The following is a 25,947-nucleotide window of genomic DNA, read 5'->3' as shown; positions in this document are numbered from 1 at the left end:
TCCTCGAGCAGCGGAACAACAGAAGCAACGGCAGCCAACGGAGGGGCCCATGGTCACCGCGTAATTCACGCGGGGGAAAAATGCGCGCGGCGCGGCGATTCGATCGGCGGGGCATTAAAGGCGAGAGGCGAGCGAAATAAAGAAAAAAAAAAACGTATCCGAGTCAAGAGCGCGCACGAGAGTGAAAAGAATAAGGGCGCCGTTGAGCCCTCCGGTAGCGTATAAGCGCACAGCGAGCATAGAAGGGTCCGTGGCTGGGCGTTCTTTGAGATGGTCGATCGCTCCGCGGCGCGGAATCAATATTGTTGGATTGCTTCGATAACGCCTCGTAAATATAATAAAGCCCTCCAACCCCTCCCCGTGCCCTTGCCCCACGTAGCGTCTCGCGCGCAAGGCAGAGCTGCCCAAGAAGAGATAATGGTCGGAGCCGTGGGCACCCAGTGGGTCGGCCGGAGAGGGGACGCGTTGGTTAGAGGGCCCCACAACCCTCCTTCGTCCTCGTCTCGCCTCTCTCCTTCTCTCCCCCGTCTGTTTCACTCCCTCTCCGTCTGCCTCGCGATCCCTCACCACGACGCGTCGCGGGGCAGACCTGCCGAGCACCAGAAGAGTCGACTCAGTGAGTTTCAGCCCGAGCCGGCGAACGCTTGGCTCTCTCTCCCACGGCGCGCTCGCCCGTATCGTTCGTTCCCCGAGAGAGAGAACGTCCGTGGCGATCCCCCGAACACTCGACGACGGGCTGTGTGTGGTCCCGGGGCCCTTTTCTCTCTCTTTCTCACTCTCTCTCTCTCTCTCTCTCTCTCCCGGCCGGTGTGTTCCGTGCGGCCCGATAACAGGGACGAGGCATCTACGACTGTCGTTCGGGCTCGACAGCTTTTGGAGCGACTCACTCACCCGAATCGACTCCGATTTCGCGGCGCCCAGGCGCCGTCTCGTAAGTCGCGGAGTCGGGTGACCGCGGATGATCGAGGTCGACGTAAGATCCTCGGCGCGCCACTCGAGTTACGAGAGAGCGGGTGCACTCGTCATTCCGATCGGTGCAGGCCGGACCGTCATCTGCCATCGGCGGGTGGGTCTCTCCGAGAGCGCGCGTGGAGACTTCGACGACCGATACGGAGGATGTCACGCTCCGTGGACCACCCCGGCTGCCGCGGCCGTCGCCGTGTCGTCGCGGCGGCGACGACCCTCCCGGCGATCCTGCGGTGAGCGTCGCGTGTGCGTGTATTCCCTCGTTGTGCGGCCGACGTAGAGCGCGACGTGGAACGACGGGCTCGTAGCGCGAAACGACGTGGTCTTTGTGGCGAGATTGACCGGTTTTACTTGGAGTGATGATCGCGGAAGGAAGAGGGTCGCGGTGTTGTTGCTGACTCGATCAGCGTGTGATTTACCCCGAGGAGGATACGGAGCGCGTTTCCTACGAGTGACAGTACGTCGTTTGGTGCGCGCTGCCTCTCCCTCTGTCCGCATTTTAGACGCCCATGGAAATTTGTGCCAATCACGGATTAATGCATGTCGGAAATTGCAGCATGGGGGACATGAGCGTGAGTATTACACGTTGCCTTCCGCTCCGCGTAAAAGCGGATTTACGAGTTTCTCCCGCCGCCGCTCCCATCCGCCGCGAAAATTAATTGCACAATTCCTTCGGATATGATTCACACGTCGGCAGCACCGACGCTCCGCGATACTTTGGTCAGCGCGAGTGCGGCGTCTCTTTAAGTCCCCCATCAAATCGCCCTCTATTCTTTGTTCTCAGACACGATTTAAATATATTTGTTTTATCACTCGTATTCGGACGGTGTGAATGCTTTTTTTTCGTCTTCTATCGTTCAATTTCCAGAGGATCGAACGTTAATTAAAATTCGATATGCACCCTCGAAAACTCAACGACGAAACCGGCCCCGTCGCTGCCGCGCCGAAGATCGCAAAACAACGAATTCAAGTATGAGAAATGAGTTCGTCTACTTGGCCGAAAGTATCCCGAGATGGATCACCGTCGACGCGCCTGACAGCCGGTGTATTAAGGCAGCGACAGACAAATTTCCGCCGGCGGAGCGGCAAAAAACGGCCTTCTCGCGGAGACGAGGATGAATTCGGCCGCTCGCTCTGCACTCCCGGTCGATTAGTCTCGGGAGACGCGGCGGCGGCAGCCGACGATGGGTCCCGGGATCGCCGTCGTCCAGGGCGCCGCGCGTGCACACGCGTGGCACCGCGCGGCACCGCGCGCGAGAGCCGCGTATCCCTCGCGCGTTGTCGGACGGCGCAGGAGCTTATTAGTTCGCATTGGCCGACTCTCACGCGTCTACCGCGCGGGACAATGCGCCCGGGGATTGCACATTGTTGTTTATATTTACGCGTCGCGGCATAAATCTTCGTTTAAGTCGCATTCAGCCGGCGTGCGCTGAGAGCACGGGCGCGCACACATTCGCGCACACCGCCGCGGCTGCGAGCGCGAACGCGCACGGTTCGTCACGGATAACGCGCGGTCTTCATTAAACTTAACTTCTTTGCGTGCCGACCGGCCATTAAGGACGGAGGACCGGCCTACGACTAATTTGTACTGTAAATGAGATCTCGAGGATCGTTACCCGCGTGAAACAACGTCATTCTAACGGTCGGAGCCCGATTCTTACGTGATTATCGCTTTTGGCTGGCGCACGGGTGAATTGCTAAGCACTACTTGACATTTATTTCTATCGTTAGTTCCTCGGCAACTTTGCTTCCGCGATGTGTGCGCGGGTGCGGAATAATTAAGTTTATCAACTTTCATAAAATTTATCCGCTCGCGCACGAGATCGCGCCTCAAGATTGTTTCAGAACTTGATAATCACGTCTAAGCATTAGATTATAAATATTTGTGGAAAATTGACGGTGCATCGCGCGACGCGAAATTAATCTTTTAATCCAACACCGATGCGTCATTTATAATCATTTATCACTTCCAATTAAATATCGGACTGAGCAGTTCGATAACAATTTGAAACAACGGTGCAAGAGTAAACTGATAATTGTCACACAATCCACACAAATCGAGAGGAAAACCGCTGACCAAAATCTTGTACACCGATACCCACTAATGCCCAGTGGGCATTACTGAATCTTATCTTATTTTATCTTATTTATCTTATTTTATCTTCATAAGACCCCAGCAAGGCCTAATGCCCAGACCAATGCTCAAAAATGCCTACACTGATAAAAATCAATGCAAATTTCCAAAGGAATTCTACTTATTTCTTGGTGAATTTGCCTGAATTTTCATGAGTCTTTATATAAAAGCACCGCAATTTTGGCACGCGTCGCTGATCAGACCTGTTGTACTTGCAAAGATTTCGTTACTAACTTACCGGAGAGTAAATAAGCTCCGGCGAAACTAAGACTGTGTTTGATGATTCGAGTGGCTTGATACAACAGACGCGCATATCTACGCTATGTTATCGTACAGCGTGCTATATCCGGCGTAGTAATTCAACGTATTAATGAAGCACAAACACACTTCCGAGCGAGACAATGGCTCTCCTATCGCCGTATCTCCGCGCGGCGAATAATGTTTCCGAGATTAAGACATTATATTTGCGAGATACACTTACATCGCGTGGCATTCTGTGTATGGTAATGACGGCGCGCCGCTTTCGGGATTGTCTATGCGTGCGCGAAAGGGAGACGGGGCTGTGATGACTACCTTCGGGTCCGCGCTCAAGCAATTTTCACCGGCTAACTGACCTACCTGCTTATACGTGCCGCGATCAAGACCGCCCATCCGCGGTGCATTTATACCGCCGTGGCGGCCAAGAAGTACGGGCGTACGTAATATTTTGCCTAGGCACGAGCACCGCGCGGGATATATAGCTATCGGTAAATTATGGCCATTAAATTATGAATATAGCGGCGCGCGCGTTTTACGAGAATTATTTTGCCGTGTAAAGGGGAATTTATTCCCCGCGCGAACATTAATTCTTCGCGCGGGTAATGGCATGGTGAAGTGCCGAGATGCGAACCTTGCGAATCGATCGCGGATCGAAATCGCGCCGTAACGTCAACGGGCGCGCGGTATTTTTCAGCGCGATTGACAGACGCGGTGTCAGCGCGCCGTTAAATCGGCTCGATTTGACCGCGGCTATTGTTAGTGATCAGAAAATATGAGCTGCGAGAAACGCGATTGTAATCGCCTTAAGAGTTTACGATTACGTTAGTTTGTGGCACGTTGGAATGTGACATAAATACATGGCGATTGTAAATTATTGCAACGCCAACAATCCTGCCGTCGATGGCAAAGACGCGAACGCAAACAAATGATTCTTTACAATAATGACGTAAAAATCTGCAGCAACAGCTTTTTCTCCAAAAAGACACGCTCCCAGAAAAAAGATTTAGTTGGGTTAAAGAAATGAGATACGTTGAAATCAATGTCTTTCTGAATCTACTAAATTTTTATTTATGTCTGCTGAAACGTTTGAAGAAATGGATGTGAATTCTCTTAGAAATTCCCGAGGGGAAAACCGCTGACCAAAAAATCTTGTACACCAGTGCCCACTAATGTCCAGTGGGCATTACTTTATCTCATTATCTTATTTATCCTGTGTTATCTTATTTTATCTTGTTTTATCTTATTTTATCTTTATAGTGCCCCAAGAAGACCCAAACTAATGCCCAAAAAATGCATAGTAATGCTCAGTAATGCCGAAAATCTGTACACCGCAATGCCCTCGGCGGTTTTCCCTTCGGAAATTCCAGTCTCGAACGAGTAAAATTTTGGTTAAAGTAAAGAAATCATTTCTTTGAAATTAAACGAAAGTCCAGTAAAGTTAAAATTCAAACAAATTTGTTTCATTTTAAACAACCTTTTTTCTGGGTGTGCAAGTCGCAAGTACATTAGCGAAATTCTATCCGCGATATTAAGCTCGAAAGTGAAGCTACGCGATTTTCAATATTTCTGTAAATGGATGCACTCTCGGAGACCGGCACATTTGACCAGATCTATCAACGCTATGCTTTAAACAGTTAGACGATTCTGCTACAACCGGTTACTCGACTCCATACACCACGTAATCTTCTCGTTTTTCCCGAAGAAAATTGTGGCGTATCGTATGCCTTCGATTACCCGCTGCCTATACAAACACCTGGAGTGTACATACACGAGCCCCTAGGACGATGCCCGAAGATGAAGAGTCTACGGAGGATCTGATGCAAATACATAAATTCTTAGCGTCGCTGTGTACAGATATTACGAATTCGATAATTCCTCGCTTCTCCCTACCTTGGACTAATAAAGCATTGAACAATAGCTTTCAACATAATTGCTCCAAAAATTGCGAATAAAAAGCACAATGCATTTGACAAAACGACACAGACGTTTGCACAAACATGAAAAGAACAGACTTGTTTTCCTGTAACGTCTGTAAATCGAGGAATAAACACTTGTATTACTAAAATATATTCTGAATGTATTTCATTTCTTTCCATCCTGGATTCTAATTCGTTTTTTACGCACACTGTGCCCCTTTCTTCGCAATCGGTGCAGCTTTTTTCTCACCTCCGTGTCTCGCCATTCGGAATTCAGACAGGGAGAAAGAGAGAGAAAGGCCCTCTCGCGTACACACACATACGCGCGCGCGCGATTATCAAAGGGGAGGAGTTGGTGGCGCGAGGAAACAGCGTCAGTGGTCTTCGCGCCAGATAAATCTACGTCGCGATCTGCGTTCAAGAACGTCGTTATCCGCGTGTGTATACGCGCGCGCGCACCTGCAGGCCTCGCATGTGCGTGCCCGGTTGTACGGGAGCGGACTATCGTCCATCGCGATGGAGGTTTCCGAGGGTACGTCGGACTTAACGATCAGAAGAGGCGTATGGACCAGCTGTTACTGATATCACCCTAACTCGAGTTTTGTTTTTCACGGCAAAATGAGCCGACGAATTATGGCAACGTTTATAACGCGAGCCTATTTCGTTGGGGAAAGAGATGGTAGTTTACGGGGAGTCTAGTGATCAATATTAGCTGGTACGTATTTAACTGTTGCAAATGTTATTACACTGAATACAACTTTTATTCGTCGCGTGAAAGGAGTAAAACTAATATTTCGCAACATTGGATATAAATACTGTAGAATACACGGAGAGAATTTTCTTTTCTCAAATTTATCCCGAGGATCGCGTAATCGTCGTACAACGCGGCATTTCTAAGAATTTTATGCGAGTTTTGTGAAATTTTACCATACATTTTACTAGTGAAATGTAAGTAATGTAATGTACATAATATTAGTGTGAAAGAAGTAAAAATAATATTTCACGACATTGTATACAAATAGAATAAACGGAGAGAATTTTCTTTTCGAGGATTTATCCCGAGGGCTGTGACTTATTAACTAGTAAATGTATGATAAAATTTAAAAAAAACTCTTATAAAATTAAGGGAAAAGTTTTTTAAAAAGTCGACCAGACTGGCAAAAAGTGATTTTTATTTAAGTAACAACGTTTCGACCTCTTTATCGGGTCCTTTTCAAGTACAATCTTAGAAATGCCGTGTTGTACCACGATTATACGATCCTCGGGATAAATTTGAAAAGGAAATTCTCTCCGTGTGTGTAATTGTTCCGTTGACACATATAGATTACAACGGCGAAAGTAGAAATACGAGCGGTGCAGAAGTCGCTTTCGTCAGAAGTAACTGTCATAAATAATGTATTTTCTGACACACAGGCGTAATCGATGCACCTGTGCGCGCGCAAAACTCGTTGCGCGGTTTACCTACTCCCGTCGTCCGATTCGATTACCGTAAGAACCGGATTTCTGCGTGATTGTCGAGAAATATATATGCACGCCGACAGGGTGACTTTTGCGTCAAGTTGACACACGAGAACCAACGACTCGGGAACCCAAGCGCGTACGCTTACCCGCTTCCCGTACCCTATCGCGGGACGAGTACACGAATCACCTGCTTATCTAATTGCCGTCAAGGCTACGCGAGTACATGTTCTCTCTCGAGCACGCGTATCGCATCTCATTAGGGTCGTTGCGGTCTTGTAAATTGCAAAATCGTTTCTCGCGTTAGATTAAGATAGACCTTTCCCGGATTTCGCGGTGTAAAAATAAAAGTGTCGCCTACACGGAAGGGTTGGGAAGCGCACCTCGTGCTTTCGGAATTGTATCGAAATACAATAAATACAACCACAATTTTGGTCCCCTTGGCTCCTGTTTGTCGCGACGGCGCCGATCGTGAGGCCGTCCTCACTCGATACTTTCAACGCATCTGCCCGTTTTCCTGCGAACATTGAACGCCGTGTCCGTATCGGAACGGAAGCCTGCGAACCGCAGACATATTTCATCCTTGACACGCTCGCAAGGCGTTTTCACGCTGTCAGCTGTTACGCTTTCCTGGGTTAGCGGACGGGGCGAAGTCTAGTTCGGGAAACTATCGACTGCGGGAGGAAACGGGGACAATGAAAAGTGAGTCATCGGCAAAATGTGCAACTCGGTCCGACGAGTACTCAAGTTTCCTCCCTCGGGGACTCCAGCTAATTGGCAGTTACTTTCCATCCGATGTCTACCGGCGTTGGCGTTATACGCAGTAGGCGCGCATGCATATGTATGCATCGCGCGACGTAGCTTCCCTGGAAATTCTTGGTGCGCGGATTTACGCGATAGGATGCCCCCGCGACCCTGGGTTAGCAACGACGAGAAAGGCGAAGCACGGCGCGAGAGAGACCTTGTTCTGGGCTCTTAACAGCAGGGCTTCGTTCGACGGGGAGTAAGGACGGCCAAGTATTTACAGTTTACACCCCATTCGTTGCGTAAATGATCGCGCGCGCGTCTTAGGTCTTACCGAGGATGAAAATTATCCCGCGTTTAAGGATCTGTAAAATCGTGCGGCGTGGAACGTACGCGGACGACGTAACGAAGGGTTGCATCCTCAAATTGTTTCCAACGGTAATAGAATTGTGTTGCGATTATACTTCGTTTCCAGGTGAAGAATTTATAATACTTTCGCCCTCTGCGTAAATTTATGGATACGAACAACAATTTCGAGAGCCATCTCCCGTTACCTCGTACTTGAAAAATTTCGATTGTGAATAGAGAAATTTTGCGTCGGTCTATAAAACTGTGGATCACTGTTGTAGAGTTAAAAATCCATATCACGCTCTGTTAACTTGATAAATTCTACATTTCACTTCGCATAATATGACATTGCCGTTTCCGACAGTGTTGATAAGGAGACGTCAGATTTATCCAGACTGCGCCGAGGGTTAATGAGAGGAAACGAAAAGCGACGCGTTGTTCAAATCGCCGTGGCAGCGTCAATATCGTTAATCGAATCGCGCATAACCGATCACTCGTCGGAACTCGTAAAACTGACAGGATCGTAAACATTAGGCGCGAGGAATAAATTTCGCAAACGCGCCGCATATTCATATCCATCACGCGGTACCGTTCGAAATTCTTTCCGCGCGGTTCGTGGCGTTACACGGCTGCTGATCATCGCAAGAAGAATATCCCTGCAAGACGAATCCGGAGGCAAGAAGTCCCATTACCTTCTTCTCGAAATTTATCTTCCTCGTACGAGACAGCGCGGTCGACGCGCGGCCGGGTCGCCCGGCGTATTACGCGGATGCTTATTCGCGTCATTATCGGTACTTAATCATCGGCGGAAAAACAGCCGGACCGAGCCGCGCCTCCTGCCCACCTCGACGCCGGCAATTCCGGGTGACTTTACTGTATTTCGCCGGCTGAAAACGCGCCGTTTATCGCGCAACCCCCTCAAGAATTCGACGTCGAGTATCTCCCGTCCCTTAATTAGCGGGATCCGCTGCAGCGACGCGAAGGAAAGAAGAATCGGCGGAAGGATGCGACCCTGGAGGACTCTTCCTTTCCTCGCCCCCCCCCCCCTCCCTCTGTCTCTCTCTCTCTCTCTCTCTGCGCCTCTCTCTCTCTTTCTCTCTGTTTTCTCGTAGAAGGCGAGATGCGCAGCGAATCATGCATTATGTATAATACGGACATACACCCGGTACCGAACGCCTAGGTATATTTCCTCGACGCAAGTAACGCGCCGCGCAGCGTCGGTACCTGTATTTATAGAGGTACGCAAATTGGCTGCAACCGCCGCGTCGAAGCAGCAACGCGAATGCCACGTCGGCGCGGAATATGCAAGCCGTCGCCGTCGTGAAATCGTCGACCGGCTTGCCGCGCTCGTCGCGTCCCCCGCCGCGTCTCCCGGTCGAATAATTATAATTGTTAATCGCGCCGATCGTTGAGAGCGCGCGAACAAGGGAATCACAGAAGCGCTAATCTCGACGTTACATTTACGACCCTCGCTGCGATATCGTGCAATTATTAATCATTAGGATGTTGCGCGTTCAGTAACACGAGGCTCTCTAATTAGAATAATTTTGTATTAACATCGTCATTTTATTTCCAAGGTGGTTTCCCACGAGACCACTCTGTTTTCTAGGAGAAAATTAATCCAAGCTATCGTGTACACCTTCAGAAATAATCAAAACAATTTTGTTCACATAATTTATGAAGAAAAACTAAAATTGAATAAAGTTTTCTATAGTTTATAGAAACAATTAATAATAAAAGAGTATTTACTGAACAATGAGAGTCAAATATTTCCTACGTGATCAGCAACTAATAAAATTGTTCGTGTTAATGCGCTTAAATTAAGCCAGCAGTTCCGAATAGACACCGATGTTATAATTAATCCGGTATGTGATTTAATATCAGCTGATCGAATACATTCTTACCGAATTGAACGAGCTATTAGATTAATTACCGACCGTATGGTATACAAGATATGCGCATCATATATTGCGTGTGCTTTAAAAACTAGTGTTTACATTAATTTGTACGTAGCATCACGCGAGGTAAGACCGTAATGTACCGTGGCGCCAAAGAAATATTAACTGGATTCCAAATTGGGCGAGTGAAACAAGGTTGAACAATTTCGCAACACGTATCGCGTGTTACAATGCAGCAGCGCGGCCCGAAAAGAAAAAGAAAGAGTAATCGCATTGCTCGTTTCTTCCGCCAGAAAAATATAGCCATCCGATACCTGCACGAAAACTTCTCGTAATCAACACGTCATTTATACTTCAGTCGTCCATAACGATCCATTTATGGAAATTTTCTCATTCGGCGGCTATGGATGTAATAACCGTAAAGAAAACTTTTATGCATGACATGACATTCTATCTGATACGCAATTTCGTCGTTTAACTGTTCGTGTTTTCCGACGGGCGACTCTTCTTGCGGCATAAATTCTTTGTATGAATGGATGTATCGGATTCTGTTATAGCGTACATTGTCATCCCACGAAAAAGCTTTTGATGTACCATCGATAGTTGGCTGCCTATGGTAGGCGCGAATTATTATCGTGAACACAAACGGCGATAAATTCACGGAAGATTTAGGAAAAATTGCGAAATAGGACTCCATTGTTATTGTTTCACTGCGGGCGAAACCCATTTCAACCTATTCAGCTTGCAGATCATAATTTCTCACGCATTGAGTAACATCCGTGAATACTCACCGCGCACCTGAGATACAATGAACATCGCCATGCGAGTGTTTCTCACATGGCGATGTTTCATTGTATCTCCGGCGAGGGTACACACGTGGAAACGCACATGTATAAACTTGGATGCATCGCGTACATAGTGAGGTGGCATGAAATGCGAAAGCAGATGAGAGACGGAGATTTCGCTATCTAATTATATAATAGCGACACGAGAGATTTATAAGCATATAATTAATAATATTGTTTCCATACATTTTTTTAATACCTTCGCGCTGTGTAAATAAACGCCTTGTCTTGTATTACAAAAGTGTCTGTTGTAATTACAAAAATCGCGCTCTCTTTCAACTTCTTTACTTTTTAGCCATTTAATTTCTAGTTAACGCATTGTAGGTCGGGTTTTTTGCATTTTTTGGATATCTTAGCGATAAAAGAGGATAAAAAAAGAGTTGAGTAGTCTTTAACATTTATTGTTAAAGTTTTATAAATAAACAAATATGAAAAAAGCAATTTTTTCGAAAAAGTCATTATTGAGCAAGTTTTGTAAGATTATTTCTTGAAAACTTTGTACAACGGGGTTTTCGGGTTCGCTCATTACGAATCTGATGTCAAAATTTCAAAATTAAAAATGACCGACCCAAAATGGCGGATATAAAGTTGGGATATATACTTTTTCATGGGAGAAGTCTCACAAAAAATGGTTCAATAGCCAAATGTATGCTTCAAAGGGTTAATTTGATCAATTATATATTTTTTACCCTTTTACGTTTCACTAAAGTGAACGTGACGTTATATCGCCGTTTCGGATAGCGCTGGTAAAGTTAAAATTGAGGTGACGATTAATTAGCAATCTGTCGCGAATTGTACCGCGGTGGTTATCGCGTATCCAATTTTCCATCGACGATTCCGCATCGCTCAATCAAGTCCGTTGCATGTTCCAGACGTGCATGCGCTAGATTGAGTGCACATGCAAGGCGATACTCGTCAAGGTTAAACGTTAATTGACCGTCGCGAGCACAATATGCGATCGGCATCAAAACGGCGCGGAATTATTAGCTGTATCGAGTATGAAATTAAGACGTAGACTGTGCTCACTCTCTTTATTTCCTCTGCCTTTCTTCTCCACCCCCCCCTCTCTCTCTCTCTCTCTCTATCGTAATTCTCGGTACATGCGTAACCCTGTATTAGGGCCGTTATGTGCATAAATTCTGCTTCTCTCTCCCTCGCGCAATCGATATACGACTCGCCGAAGTCGGCGGACCCTGAAGTCACGGTAAACACGCGGCATAAATAAGAAGTAACTTCGCCTTCTCGCCCCTCCGCCTCGATTTGCTTACCGCCCCTTCCTCTCGCACACGTACATACGCTCGTAGATACGAGAACGAGTACGAGAAGTTCGTGATTCAACCCTTGGCTCGCCATCGTGACGATAAATGCCCCGACAAAGACCCTGCCCTTTACTTCGTTAACCTCTGGCACAAGTATTGGCGGCGGCGAGCAAGTAAGACGCAACGTGGAACGAACACGGTAACTAAGTCGTCAATGAAAAATAATATTTCTATGTTTCCAATACGCTTTTGCGGTGAGCGCGTTATAAACGCACGAGACTGCGCTTCGAGTGTATTTCCGGTGAAAAATGAGCAATCGCGAAATTATCGAAGGATTCCGAAAAGCCAACGGCGGACAACACGCTCCAGAAAGTTATTCGTAGGGAGCAGACCCGCGCCCTTCGTTCTGAAATCGTAGACACACCCCGTTTACGATCGCGCTGATAAAAGAATATCTCGACCGGTACATCCAGAAGACGCGCTCTCGAAGCTGGTTGCTTATACCGAGAGCCGGATTTTCCTCCGACCGCCGTAAGTACGTCGTATACGGGAGAGTAACGTGGCTCGCGGCGTCCATCGGGAGAGAAAGAGGAAAACGGCGCGGCATTCCACGGTCGTATCGCGCGGCCGCAGGGTGGCCGGTGCTACTCTCGCCCGAGGTAGCCCTTGGCCCAGCTTAACTAACGCCTAACTCGACTTAAGTGCGAGCCGGCTCGCATAAGTGCAGGCGGGCGCTCGGTTGCGCCTCGCCCCTGACATAAGGAAGTATCTCTGGGTGCCGGCCGGTGCCGGCCTCGCTAATCGCTTACATGAAGAAATCAAGCGGTGCAACCGCGCCATCGCCGCGCCGCCGTTCCACGGCGCTGCCGCTAATTTTCCCCTCATTACAGTTCGATGCGTTCTGCGGGGCCCTCGCCGCCGCGTTGCGAAACTCGTTAGCGCAATTGCGAGCCGGGTGAAGCGCGGCTCGCGAGCGCTCCGGGCGGGACGCCCACGTGCGTAATGGCCGGCGGAGAGTCAAGGCTGTGTCAAGTGCGGCTTGAAAAAAAGGAGAGACCGGGCCGTATCGGCGGGACTCGGACTTATTGTCGAGGGATCGGTGCACAATGAGCGGAGATCGGCGCGGACGCGAGGCGCCGCGACTTTACGGCGTCGTTAGAACACGCGCCAGGCGAGCGGTCACGAAGACCTTTAATGAATTCGAGGGAGGCGAGATACTCGCGATTCGCGGCAACCATTTCGATTTACCGCGCGGATGCGTGTAAATAAATTAGAATTCAATTTGTATCCCGGCGGACTCGAACCGAGGCAGCACACGCAGTACGGATCCATTAATTGAAAGATACGATCGTTAAAATTATTCCCGCGGGGATCTTCAACAAATAATTTCGTTCATCAAAATGATAATTCAAGCATCGTGATAGGAATATTATACCGCGGGAGAGAGAAAGAGAGATTGTTCTTACGGGCGCCCCGCTCGCTGATACGGCCGTCGTGAATCAACTCTCGCAATGTATTATCAAGCCCCGCTAACGATTATTTAGTAATTACGCCGGATGATTACAGAGTTTTCGGCGGCGTAAGTCGCGAGGACGGGACGAGTTTATCGTCGGCTTGGCAGCTTGATAAGTAGGGCATTATCCTCGCGTGGAAGACTCGCGGAGATTGATGATCGGCCGCTTTTTTACCGTGCACCTCGGTAATGAGCCCCGGGACCGCGTTTTAGCGCGTAGATGACACGCGCGCCCTAATTACACCCATTCTCTATTGCGCGCGTTGCGCGCGCATAACGCGCACGTCCGAATGCGCCATGATTTATGCCAGCGGGGACTCCCCCGCTGCCCCCCACCCCCCACCCCTCTCTTTGCCGCCGCGCCGGAGGATAAGTTAGATGTAATCTGATTTGAGCCTGGTAACGCGCAGCCGCACGAGAGCATTCTCGTAAGCGCACGTGATGAACGACGTTAATATCATTATTTGTTGCAAATCACGAGAGCACGTTATTCCGGGGATCGACCGAGCCCGGTATCCACGGTATTAACGTACGCGGGATATTTATCAAATTGCGCGGAAGAAACGGCGAAACGCGCGGGGCCGAAGCGAGAGAGAGCGTGCGCCGCGCGATATCCCAGCCGTGATTACCGATTTTCATGCGCGTTTATCCGCGAATATCCCCGAGGAGAGATGAAATCATAATACGCCGACCGGCGATACGCGGTCTATATTCGAAACAAATATCACATCTGCGAATACATTGTAAAATTCGACGCGACGCCCGACGAGCGCCACGTTCCTCGCGTTCGCCTGAAGACGCGGCGAGCAGCTCCGCTCGCAACAAAAGTACATAGATCATATTAAGCGTAAAAGTTGTTGGTTAACGAAGATGAATGGCGCTGGCGCGTAGAATTTGCCTGATTGTGAGACCTGGTCGTTTCAAGCCTCCTTCAATATTCAATGAGCATTACCGGCGCAGAGGAAACTTGTACAAGTTACCGTTATCTCACTTCATATGTTATTGACGGGTCACTTGTTGACCTTTGGGCTTTTTCAATTCATGCTTTGTCAAGCATCGTAACATTTCGCTCGTAGAAAGACATAAATAACTTTGCAATATGCCACTCGAATAATTACAACAAAAGCGTCACGCACGGACCGACTCCCGCGTTCAAATATTGTAGTTCCCGCGAATTGCGAGTGCGTAAAATACACCAGATTTATTGACAATTCAAGAACGACGGGATAAGGAAATACAAACCGTGTGCATTTAACGTGTATTTTACTCTGCATTTTATGACGAGAACTAACGATACCAGACGAAGCGAGGAAATGTTAGTTGTCAACAATACGATACGACGAATTCACCAAACTACTGCGGATAGGATTCCATAAAGGCTTAAATCGTGCACCAACCGAGAGTTGAGATGCAACGGGGAGGGAGGGGGGGGGGCTGCAAGCAAAACCAAAATACCGGTCCGCGACGTGCAAGTCGTGAGAATCGGAATGATTAAGGGGAAGGAAAGCCCGGCGATCGGCAGGCGCGTTATTAAGACGTCGCGGTATCCATTGGCTTCCCGATGAAGATGTTCGACGACTAACGAGAACGATGAATACCAGGTTCACCTCGGGCGAGAAGATTGCGGTCGGTGAAGATGGTGGAAGGTGCGCGAGGGGGAGGACGGACGGGGGGAGGGGAAGGGACCATCGGGACCACGAAAGCGGAGGGAGGGACGGCCAACAAAGCGCCTGCAATCCGCAAGTACCAAAGGCTCAAAATAAATTGCTTGGTGCTTCGTGTCTCGCATGCTCGATCTTCGGGGCAGGAACCATGATACCTGGAGCGAAATCGTGCGGATCGGTAGGCAAATTAGGAGACCGCGCGGACCCCGAAGGCGCGACGGCTTCTAATGGAGACGTTCCGAGAGGGGAGGGGGACCGAGGAGACGCAGAGAGGGGAAGCAGGACACGAGAAGGGGGAGGGAAAAAGAAGAGGGAATACAAGGTAGTCCCTCCGGGTGAGAAGACCGCGGTCGTTTTCCCAAGCGAAGTGGAAGAAGAGGATAAAAGGGACCGCTCGCAAGAAGACCGATACGGAGAGGGATGGTGGGGACTGATTCGTAGGTAATTCGTTTCTCCTTTTCGAACCTGTATTTAGGCTCTCCGACGATGTCCTCCCTCTCGCTCTCCAGCGAGCTCCCGCTCGCGTGTATGTGCGTGCGTGCGTGAGCAAACGCTCTCTCTCTCTCTTTAGTTCTCTTCTCTCGGGAGAAGACTACTCTTCTTGAGTCCGGCTCGATAATCGATCCAGAAAAAGGTGTAGAGGGACCTTTTTACGATTTATCGAACGTCGTTAAGGTTTCGACGAACTAACAGCTCACTCTGCTCGGTAAGGGAATCGGAATAAACGAATGCGAAAAATATCGCTGGAGATATATTTCCTGAGAAACTTGTTCTATCTCATTAATAGAACGGCGTACCTTTGTATTAGTGCTTGTAAATTTTCTAACGATACATCGGATGCAATATCTCACGTCAAGTCTCTTCGCGTGCTACATTCTCACTTCGCGGATTCGATCGATACGCACTTTCGCGGTTGTTGCTTTCTATTTGTGCTCGCATATGTAACGTACTTGCTTCTATCTTTGAAAATTCTACAGAGATGCTACTTCCGCCTTTCTCTCTGAGAAACAATGTAGACGTTCTCTTAAGTATACGTTCGTACGCTACGAATGCGGTCGAGGCCTATTGCTAGAAAATATCGAAAAATTATCGATCCAATTCAATGGAGGATGTGAATAATATCGTTCGTAAAGCAGCTCAATTTTCTCATGTACTATCTCGGTGATCGACAACACGCCAATTACGATCGTTGAGTCGATCAAATCCCATGCTTGGTTGATCTCATATCTTATGGAATAAAAAAAATTAGACTCATAACATAAACTCGCAATCAGAATCACAAAATTACCGATATGTACGCTGCGAAGAAAAAGTTATTGAAATGACTGAATACGTTTAGCCGGCAGTATTTCTTCAGTTCACATGTATATGGTTTTTAAGTTAAACACACGGTGGTTCACAGAGACATTTTTTTCACGAATTGACGAATATTTTTACGAATTCACAAATATTTGCTTGGCCGCACATAGTTGAATCAAGAAATATTTCTTGACTCAACACTTTTTTCCTCGGGGTACATTTTGCACTGTCAATTTAATTTTAAATTGCAAATTTCATTTTTAATTCCATAAGATATGTGACGAACCATATACTAACCATACACATATTCGTGTAAGAATTAATTGACTATAGCATACGTATATTAGATTCTTTCTGTCTTCTTCTTTGCTACTTTCGATCACTATATCGGCTGATCTCTTTCGCAATGTCGTATCTCGATTTTGCGCAATTTTCGTTTTTTCTGCCTAATCGTTTAGGACCAGAATGGGCGTTTACACAGAAAAACCGGAAATCGTGTAAAACCGAGACACGATCTTGCGTAAGAGACCAGTCGGTATGTATATTTAGACTTGATAAAATATTATTAAAATTTTTTTATATTTTACTTAAAGTTTCTTTTTATAAAATTAAACTTAGATTTAAATACCTTTTATATTTAATGAGACAATACTCTGCAACGATGAAATAAATTATTCGTGGACCAATGTGAAGATATTTAGGAGACATTGTAACATCCCGGACGAAATATATTATAATGTACGTGGGATGCCTTCGAATTTGTATCGTGGTGAACACCGTCGTTTTGGTGTTTACATTTACACCAGCACGAATCCTTTTTTAGACACGTGCACGTCACCCGAAAAACATGTGCGAAGAAAGCCGGTTAAGATATCGAAGACAGCTGCCGTAACATAAGCAATGTCCATCACGCGTGCCGACCGCTATAAAAAGGACCAACTGATGATCGTGTCGATTTTACTTTTCACAGATGTCCCGATTATTGAATCCTTCAAATAAATATATAAAAATATTTTCGAGCGTCGAGACACGCGCATAATAGATATATCATTTCTTTGGAACGGTGTGTGTGTTGAGGGCGTCGTAAATGCGCTTCTTTAACCCGGAAATGCGCTCGTAAGGTTAATCGGCCTCGTAGGATCTCGAGTCTAGTTAGCATTATCAATAATGGGGAAAGTTTCCTTCCCACTTGTGTGAAGAACAGATATCAAAGGCAACGTGGCTTCCTCAAGTGTCCCGAGCGTGCCTCCAAGTGGAGCACGAAACACGCGCCCAACTCTTCCTTTCTGCGCGGCGCTCCTTTCTCTCCTCGCGATCCTTGATTCTAACGAGAGTCCTCCTCTCGCTGCGCGCGGCGCGCTCGTTTTCGTTTCTAATTTCGGGAATCGACCGCGCGATAACGGCCGCCATAAAACGGCAGTAAAACGTCAATCGTCGCGGCCACCGCCTCCTTATAGACACCGCGGGACCATAAACGCACGGAAATTATCGTTATTTCCCCGTAGATGTTACCGGGGAAGCGCGCTCACGAACTTCCCTCGCGGCACCAGCCGGAAGCGCCCAGTTGCGGGACTACGCGGTCATTTAGTTACGCGGATAACGGTGAGCTCGTGCCAGAATGCAACAGCAACGCAACGCAAACGCAGACGCACCCCTCCTGCCTTCTTGCCGGCCGCGCCACGGGATGCGTGTACACGCGTAGCATATGGGGATAGGAAAGAAAAATCGAGACGATCATCACGGTGAGAAGCGAGCTCCGAAGTAACGGCGAAGCGGGGGATCTGTTCGCACGATCTGCGCGAAGCCTCGCGCAGCAGCCGGACCGCAATAAATATCCCATTAGGAACGCTGCGTTATAGGTAATATTATGTTAATTGCCAGTGTACGGTCCCAACCGCTACGTTGGATAAGTGTATGTATGTGTGCACGTGTTGCCGCGTGTTGCGAGAGTTATGCCGGCAATACCCCATCGGCGGTACCGGAAATTTTAACGATACCGAGAACTTAATTACCGTCCAGCAACCTCGTCATTATTTTCGGATACCTCTGATTGCGAATAACTTTGGCGCCGATACGATGATAGAAATCTGCAGTTAATTTTCATACTCGCCAATTTTACCGCTCGGTGTATCGATGGAAGAATCTTTCATTAGTTTATTTATATATATTATATATATTTATATATACATTTTTTTAGTTTGCACATACAAAGTACCGGCCAAAATTATATCACCTTTGGGTTTGCTGAGCATAACTTTCGTCAAAGTGCATCGAACGTGCTCAAAATTTTACAGTAGACACCTGCACTGAGAGAAAAGTCTTTGAAACTTTCAATGAAATAAACATTGTACGCCACAAATAAAGTTTCAAAGACTTTTCTCAGTGTGATAACAGGTGCACTTTGAAACTAGCTATGCTCGAAAAATCAAAGGGTGATATAAACTGGGCCGGCACTATGTATCTTTAGAGTAAATATACGAGCTTTTTCCTAAGTAGCTTCCGCCTAAAGAGGGGATCCACCACATGGATCCTGCGCCACTATAACGATACAATATGATGCGATATAGCGCTATAGAATGCTAATTGATGTTGCTGCAATCTTTGAGTGCTCTTCAAAGACCGTCGAAGTTGACCCGGTATTTAACGCACCTACTTGATCACATTTCACCGGATTATTCTGCAAAAAATGTCTCGCACTAATTGACGCAGTCGGCACTCGGCGATTTGCCGACGCCGCGGAATAATAAAGATATTCTTATCACCTGGCTCCCCCGCGTAACGAAACGGAGATTTCGTGGATTTAAAGGGTGATCTTAAAGTTTCATAAAGTACATAAGATCTCGATATCGCATTCTCAGAGTCGCGGCGGCACGAGAATGTCCGAGAAAGAGGAGGAAATTGGTGACGGTGAAGAGAAGGAGACAGCAGGTTACGGAGAATACCGTTATCGGCGACATTCGAGGATGGCCGGGCAGCATACACGGGACCCCGTCGAGGTCCACGGGGGATTCCTAATTCCCATGCAAATAAGCCAATTTATTTTGGTGAGCCAACTTGGAACGATTAGGCTAATATCGCTTCGTCTCGCAGTGGGCCCGCATTCTGGAGAGCGTTCGATGCTCGTAAAGTCGTGTCCCCGACTGCGACTTTAATTCGCGACTTCCCTTCCGACACCGCGCCAGGCGCTGGTGGTCTCATTCTGATTAACAGTCGTTTCGACCGTAAATCGCAGGAAATCTTCGCAATCGCCGCCTGATCACAGGCCACAAATGTTTTTCGCCTACGGGAAATCGCCGTGCAATTACTCAAGCGGCAAAGAGCGGTCTTAAGAACTCGATTTTCTCGCGTCTCTCGGACTGGCAAGCTCATATGAAGCCGTTTCGCGGACGTAAATTATCGACGCCGACCGCACGGACTCGACCCAAAGTTATTTAATTGAGTAATTAAATTTTCATATCCGTGAGATATATGCACGGAGAACACGATCGTATTCGCAACTGCACATATATCTACAATATTCTTAACTTAAAAACTTGCCTCTTGTTACTCTATATCTAAAAACGAGGGGACACTCGTTCAATTAACTTGTTAGCCTATTCGATAAAAGGACGTATTGTTATTATCCCATACGACAGATATGTAGACGTTCTTGTAATCTCCGGGCGTTGAATATTTACAATCGCGTCCTAATCTAGTTTCACGAACGCACGTCGTCCGTGCCACCGGCCGACAAAGTCCAAATCATTATGTCCAGCCCACGCATTCTTTCCGCGGCGGTCCTGGCCCCGTCTCAGCTTCTCTTTTTGATCGTGGTGTCGGTCCGAGGCGGGAGATCCCGCAGGAGGGAGGGAGAACGCGCGGCGAGAGCAAGATGCGGAGGAAGAGAGAAAACGGTTATACCCCGACTGCACCGGCGGTCGAGGTGGTCCAAGCTCTGCTGGTGGCCTGCTCTCGCACTTACACACTCGATCACACATTCGATCTTGGATCGCGAAGCTCCGCAAAAGACTCGGGACTCCTCTCGTCATCGGTTACGTGGAAAGAATTCAAGATCCTTGTAAGGGAAATTCTAGAGGGGTCCCCAAGACCTATTGTAGCCGAGCAAAAGTGTGTCCCAAAGTAAATTTAGGTGTTGACGCAAGTACGATTTACTTCAATAATAATTTTTTCCATGAAAGCCCAAGTTTTGAATCCCGAGTGTTTAGTCGTTAGAGATAAACTTGTACGCGCCTGTAGGTGAAAGCAACATTCTTCAGGAGTAGAATTATCCTCATTAATTCCAGATTACTTGGAAGATAAATGGAATATAAATATCGACGTCAGATCAAGATCTGATAAAATTATTCTCCAAGACATCTGATAAATTCAAGTAAAAATTCAGCGATCAATTTTACATAGTAACGAGAAGCGTAGTAAGTTATCCGAACAAATATCTGACCTGCACAGAAATAGATACCGGAGAGCCTTAATAAAAGAAATAAAGAAGTAAGATCCCGAGGCAACTCGGAATCGTTCAGGATGATTCCTACATTCGCTTATCTCTCGATGATATCGAGACAAGGGAGAACGATTAAAACGGTGATATATCGCCGCTATATGACTAGTACGGTATCTCGTTACGTAATACTCGAACGCCACGGACGAGACCATAATTACTGAAGCCTAATGAGACCGAAGCTCGATATCGGTGATCCACTGTGATTCGGCGTCCAAGTTTGGCCCGAACCGTGGCGCATGCGACGAGGAAAGAGATCACGATCCCCGTGAAATCGGGGGAAAAAGTGTAAACACGTTCGTGTTGCACGAGAGATTTCCGATGCTCACGCATCGCGGATAGCGCGATGAGAGTAATTTATCCGATGGTTTTACCTACCGTGGTCGCCACTGCCCTCTCACCCGCGATGCGGACTTAATAGAGAAACGTTTCCGTGCGTGGAAACGAGATTGAGATAACGATGATTGCTATACGATCGTGAGGGGAAATCACCGGCGGTGAGTCGGGAGATGGACTTTAGAAGAAAAAAAAGAAGAGGGACTCGATCGTGATAGCACCTGCGGTTGGCGCTACGAGCTACTGACTTTCAGCTCCGTGTTTCGGCCCCGCGTGACTCGTACGTACGTACCGAGGAATTAAGATGCCTCCCATTGATACTCCGGCCGGTTAATTAAATAGCAAAATCGCGACGGTTACTCGCGGAGGAGCGCGTCCCGATGCCCGCCGCCGTCAGTTCCGCCCCGTTGAATACACAATGTGGAACTCCACGAACGCGCCGCGATAAGACGAGGAACCGTCCGCGAGATTACGCGCGGGCGCGCTCGCGCGCGCAATGATTTACATACACTCGAATCGCCCGTGTGCGAGGGAGCACCGGATGCGTCGCCACGGACCACTGGCTTCGGCTGCTTTCGGTCTGCTCGTCTGTAATTAAATCTCGGCTGCCGTACTCCAGACGACTAATTAGTCCTTCCCTTCTTTCGCCCGACGTACCGACGTTTTCGAGTGGCGGCGAGGTGTAAGACCTCGCACGCAACTGATATACGAGTCGTTGACAAGCAAAGCGGAAAATGTTAATTAACGGTAATTACATGAGACATGAAGTTTTTTGTATGCCGATAAAAACTATGTGATATCATGTATTACATGAAAATTATGTTACGCCGATCCGAAGATTCTCGCATCCCTGCAAAATCGGTCATAAAACTCAATGCCCGGAGGAATAAGTGAGGCATTCAAATCCCCAAAAATGATATTAACTAATGCTACTCGTATCAAATCACAAATTATTCAGTACTAATATGTGAATAATGAAGTAACATTATGATATTACGTACATAAATATATGCTTCGACTGTGCAAGTTTAAGGCAGAGCGGGTTAGTATGTACATCGTCGACCTCTGACACCATCGAAAATCGTCTCCGTCGTGAGATCACGGAGCACGGAAAGAGCGCTTTCGTGGTCCATGGTCGGTGGGTTCGCCTCGGGTATTAGCGACAGATGCATACCCCGAAGAGCCAATTTAACGGTTGCCACAAAAGCGGATCGGAGCGAGAGCGCGCGGCACGATACGTGTAGCGAGCGCGCGGTGAGATGCGCGAAGCGAGCAAAAGGAGAGAGGAGCGATAGGGGGAGAATGCGTGTATAGACAGGGGGGGGGGGGAAAGGGGGAACGGCATTAAATCTCACCCTCTTCCGACACCGCCGTCCCACCCGACGGACCACGTCGTGTGACGTATATCGGGCTCACAAAGGGCCCCGACCTGATCTGCGACCCACGGAACGCTGAGAGGAGAAAAAAAAAGGAGATGTCTGTGCACGCGGCTTGCGCTACGTGCGTGTGTGTGCGCGCGCGTCCACATGCAGGGTGAAAGACGAGAATCCGCTCTCGCAGTTGACCCACCACGGCTCGATCTTTTGTAACGTCGACGAGCCGTCGCGGTCCACGCTTGTCGCCGATGTCTTGGCTCGTGAGCAACATAATGGTACACGGAGCGACAATAATTTCGGGGATGTTAAACATGTGCCTGTTTTCCGCGTTGCCTCCCGATCCTTCAGGCAAAACAAGATATTACAAGGTATCTGAACATTTTATGTACCGTCCGGTGGAAATCGTACGAGAGATGCCATTGGATTGCGATTGGTTGAATGAAACGGTGCTTCTTAATTGAAATTTCTTCCTGCATCTCGAAAGCCCAGAAATGCAAAGTGCATTTTCTCCCGACGACATTCATGCTTACGAGGCGAATTACTTTTTTTCCGATTGCAATAAGTCGCGCACGGTTTGTAATTACTAGTACCGAGACTGTTTTGCGTAAACGTCTACTGGAATCGGTCGTTTTTAAGGGTCGTTCTACATGCACACGATGCCAGTCCCGCTGGAGACGGTGCACGCCTCTTCTGGGATCGACGGCGATCGCGCGTCGCACACGTACTCGGTGACAAATAGAAAGAAAAGGCACCGATGTTACAGCGATGACAAACAGGAGGCGAAGGGTCGGCTAGTGTGACGAATGTAGGGGTATCAGGAAAAGCCAACAGACGCGGCAGAGAAACGAAAAACCGCCGAGAATGCGGCGAAATCGTGACGACGCATAATAGCGGCGATCGTCATCGCTTAATTTTGGGTGCATAACCCGTGTCGAATGTAAAAATGTGTGCTTCCACGCCGGAATGATTATACAATTTTTTTTTTCGTAGGGCACAAACTTTATCACTTCATAATCAATATTAGAGATTACCGCTGTGTGACGAAGTTTTTCCTAAATATAAAACAGCTTAAGACAAGCTTCTTAGACGAGGTTGACGAATTTCAAACTCACCAATAGTCTTATCATTGAGTTAATCCAAAAAAATCGTTTTCTTGTTGGCGTCCGAACGCAATCATTATAAATAAATTAATTTAGTTCATTAATTATTTATTTGAAAAATGTATAATTAATAATTAACAATATATGTAATTTAATAAAAACTATATATAAAATAAAATGCATTTAAATTTTGTTTAAAAATCCGCACGAACTTATTGGATGAACCCAATACGTGAAAAGTCCACACCTAAAGTTTCCTGAAAATTTTCTAAATTCTTAAAATGACAGTCATTACCACAGGTTTGCAGTTAAAAAATGCAGCACAAAAGATATAACTTATCTAAGGTTAGCTTCTTGTTAATAAAGTATGCACGTCACGGAACATTAGCAAATTACGTGCAAGTAATCGGTGCGATGAAAAACCACGTCGCCGAGAGTGCAATGTCGCCAATACCGCTGATCTTCGGGCAATGACTGATGAAAATTTATGCAAAACATGGAACGATAGGATAAACGTAGCGGTGAATGACCAGTTAAAGAATGTTATTAAATACTTTTCCGTCCAAGGGACTGTTATCCTAGTCTTATATTTTTACTTTTCCTTATTTACCTGTAGACTGAAATCCATATTTTTGCGCTACATTAATTACACGTTGAAAACATGGCATCTCAGTCATGGCCAACAAAAAATTGCACTAATACGTTGGTAGTGTCAGTAGCGTGCAATGGTCATTTACCAATGCACGTAAACGACGAGGAGAGACTTTACGCCCGTTGAAAATATTTCTCGGAAGCGAATGTTCGCGGTTGGGATTTACGTGAGAACCCCGAGATCGTGCGAGCCTAGCGGAGAGAGTTCGATTTCTCGAATTTCTTGGCGATGCCGCCGGCAGCCGGCGAGCCTGCCGCCGATCGAAGCCTGGCGTCCTTCGAGCACGACGGGCCCGCGTTACGTACGAATTTAAAGGATTTCGCGAAACCCCCGTTCGCCGCCGCCGCCGCCGCAGCCGCGCGCGCGCGCGCGCGTGCACGCGGTCGAGGTGAACAGCGTACCGGCAGACTTCTCTCTTCGAGCACAGCTTGAGGCAGGATGAAGACGTCCAGAGCTTCGTGGCAGCTCAAGGTCTGCCACTTCTCCCTTCTCTTGAGAACCTTTACGCTCCCTCTTGCCTCCCTCGCACGGTGTCTCCCTCGCACTCCCTGGACTACGTTCCTCCTCCGTCCTCCTCACGCGACCTCCTCTGCTTTCTTCGTCCTTCCCCCCTCGTGCCGCCGGCGGCCCGATTTTGGCGAGAGGGAGATCGGCAAAGCGCTCAGTCAGGGAAGACGGACAAGGACCAAGCGAATCGGCGGGGCAACAGGGAGGGCGAGGGAGGGATTTGCCAGCGCGCGAGCGAGAGGGACGTAGAAACCCAACGGGCTGAAATAATAGGTTGCGCCTGCGCGCTCATTAACCTTTATACCCTGCCAGGCTGCGAGTACCACCAATCTTCTTCCTTTCTTCCTGCGATGCATCGGTACACCCTGGTAGACGATACGTGTGTTTGCTTTACCATGATCGGGCACACACGAGCCGACCGGCTGATAGAATCGACGGTGGGTGTGCGCCGAGTCGTTTTCTTTTATGCGGATTTTATCTGAAATCGGACTCAACAGAACGGAAGAGGGTGCGCGCTTTTATTTGTTCTACGTAAAGGCAACTGGCGCGCGGTGAACGCGCGCGCGGGCGCGCGCGTTTCCACGTGGGTAATTTCGGATAATTATTCCCGCACGATCTTCCCGCCGTATATACGTAAATCGCGTACATTGTACGGCGATGCTCTGAAAGAATCGCGCGGATCCTCTCATTATCGCGCGACTCCCTTAACGCTCGTAAACTGGTCACATTATCTCGCTACGAGATCAGGCGAAAAGTAAGGTGGACGGGTGTCAGTGCAGTCAACTGCATGCTACACGAGCACCAATTAAATATCTAAATGCCGTTTCGCACAAACGGTATTACGTAACATTTTTCCCAACGCTCCTGCGCGACTTTTTTCTTTTCGAAAGAGAGATCGTCTGGCAATTGCTGTTCGGGCACCTGCCGACAGCCTAGATTTTCTCGATTCGCTTCGATCTTGCCAAATCGAGTATATCACTGGATACTCGACGCGAAGCGCGATACGATCACAGATGGAGAAACGCGTGTTATGAGACACGCCGGTCGATTGCACTCGTTTGCTACTACAGCTGTTCGCGCGAGAGCACATTCGGATAATCGCGACGGTAATTGTCGCTGGGTTTAATTTGCGATTAATTATGAAACGGATTTATTACGGTAACTGGTCGTGTAACTGCG

The 25,947-nt window shown here is 47.8% G+C and overlaps 1 protein-coding gene across 1 annotated transcript in view; it reads left to right on the top strand.

Moving 5' to 3' along the window:
• The first annotated feature begins 668 nt into the window (after positions 1–668).
• Positions 669–25,947, top strand: part of LOC105564538 (TSC22 domain family protein 1) — an 81,027-nt gene continuing 55,748 nt past the window's right edge. Inside the window, exon 1 of the mRNA XM_012016980.1 lies at positions 669–1,538. Within this exon, the coding sequence (XP_011872370.1) occupies positions 1,476–1,538 (63 nt within the window). The 5' untranslated portion in view covers positions 669–1,475. The remainder of the gene's footprint in view (positions 1,539–25,947) is intronic.

Source organism: Vollenhovia emeryi, unplaced genomic scaffold (assembly GCF_000949405.1).
Source record: "Vollenhovia emeryi isolate VEMERY1.0 unplaced genomic scaffold, V.emery_V1.0 DF939163.1, whole genome shotgun sequence".
In the NCBI taxonomy this organism is placed as follows: Eukaryota; Metazoa; Arthropoda; class Insecta; order Hymenoptera; family Formicidae; genus Vollenhovia; species Vollenhovia emeryi.
This window is presented reverse-complemented; position numbering and strand designations above follow the sequence as displayed.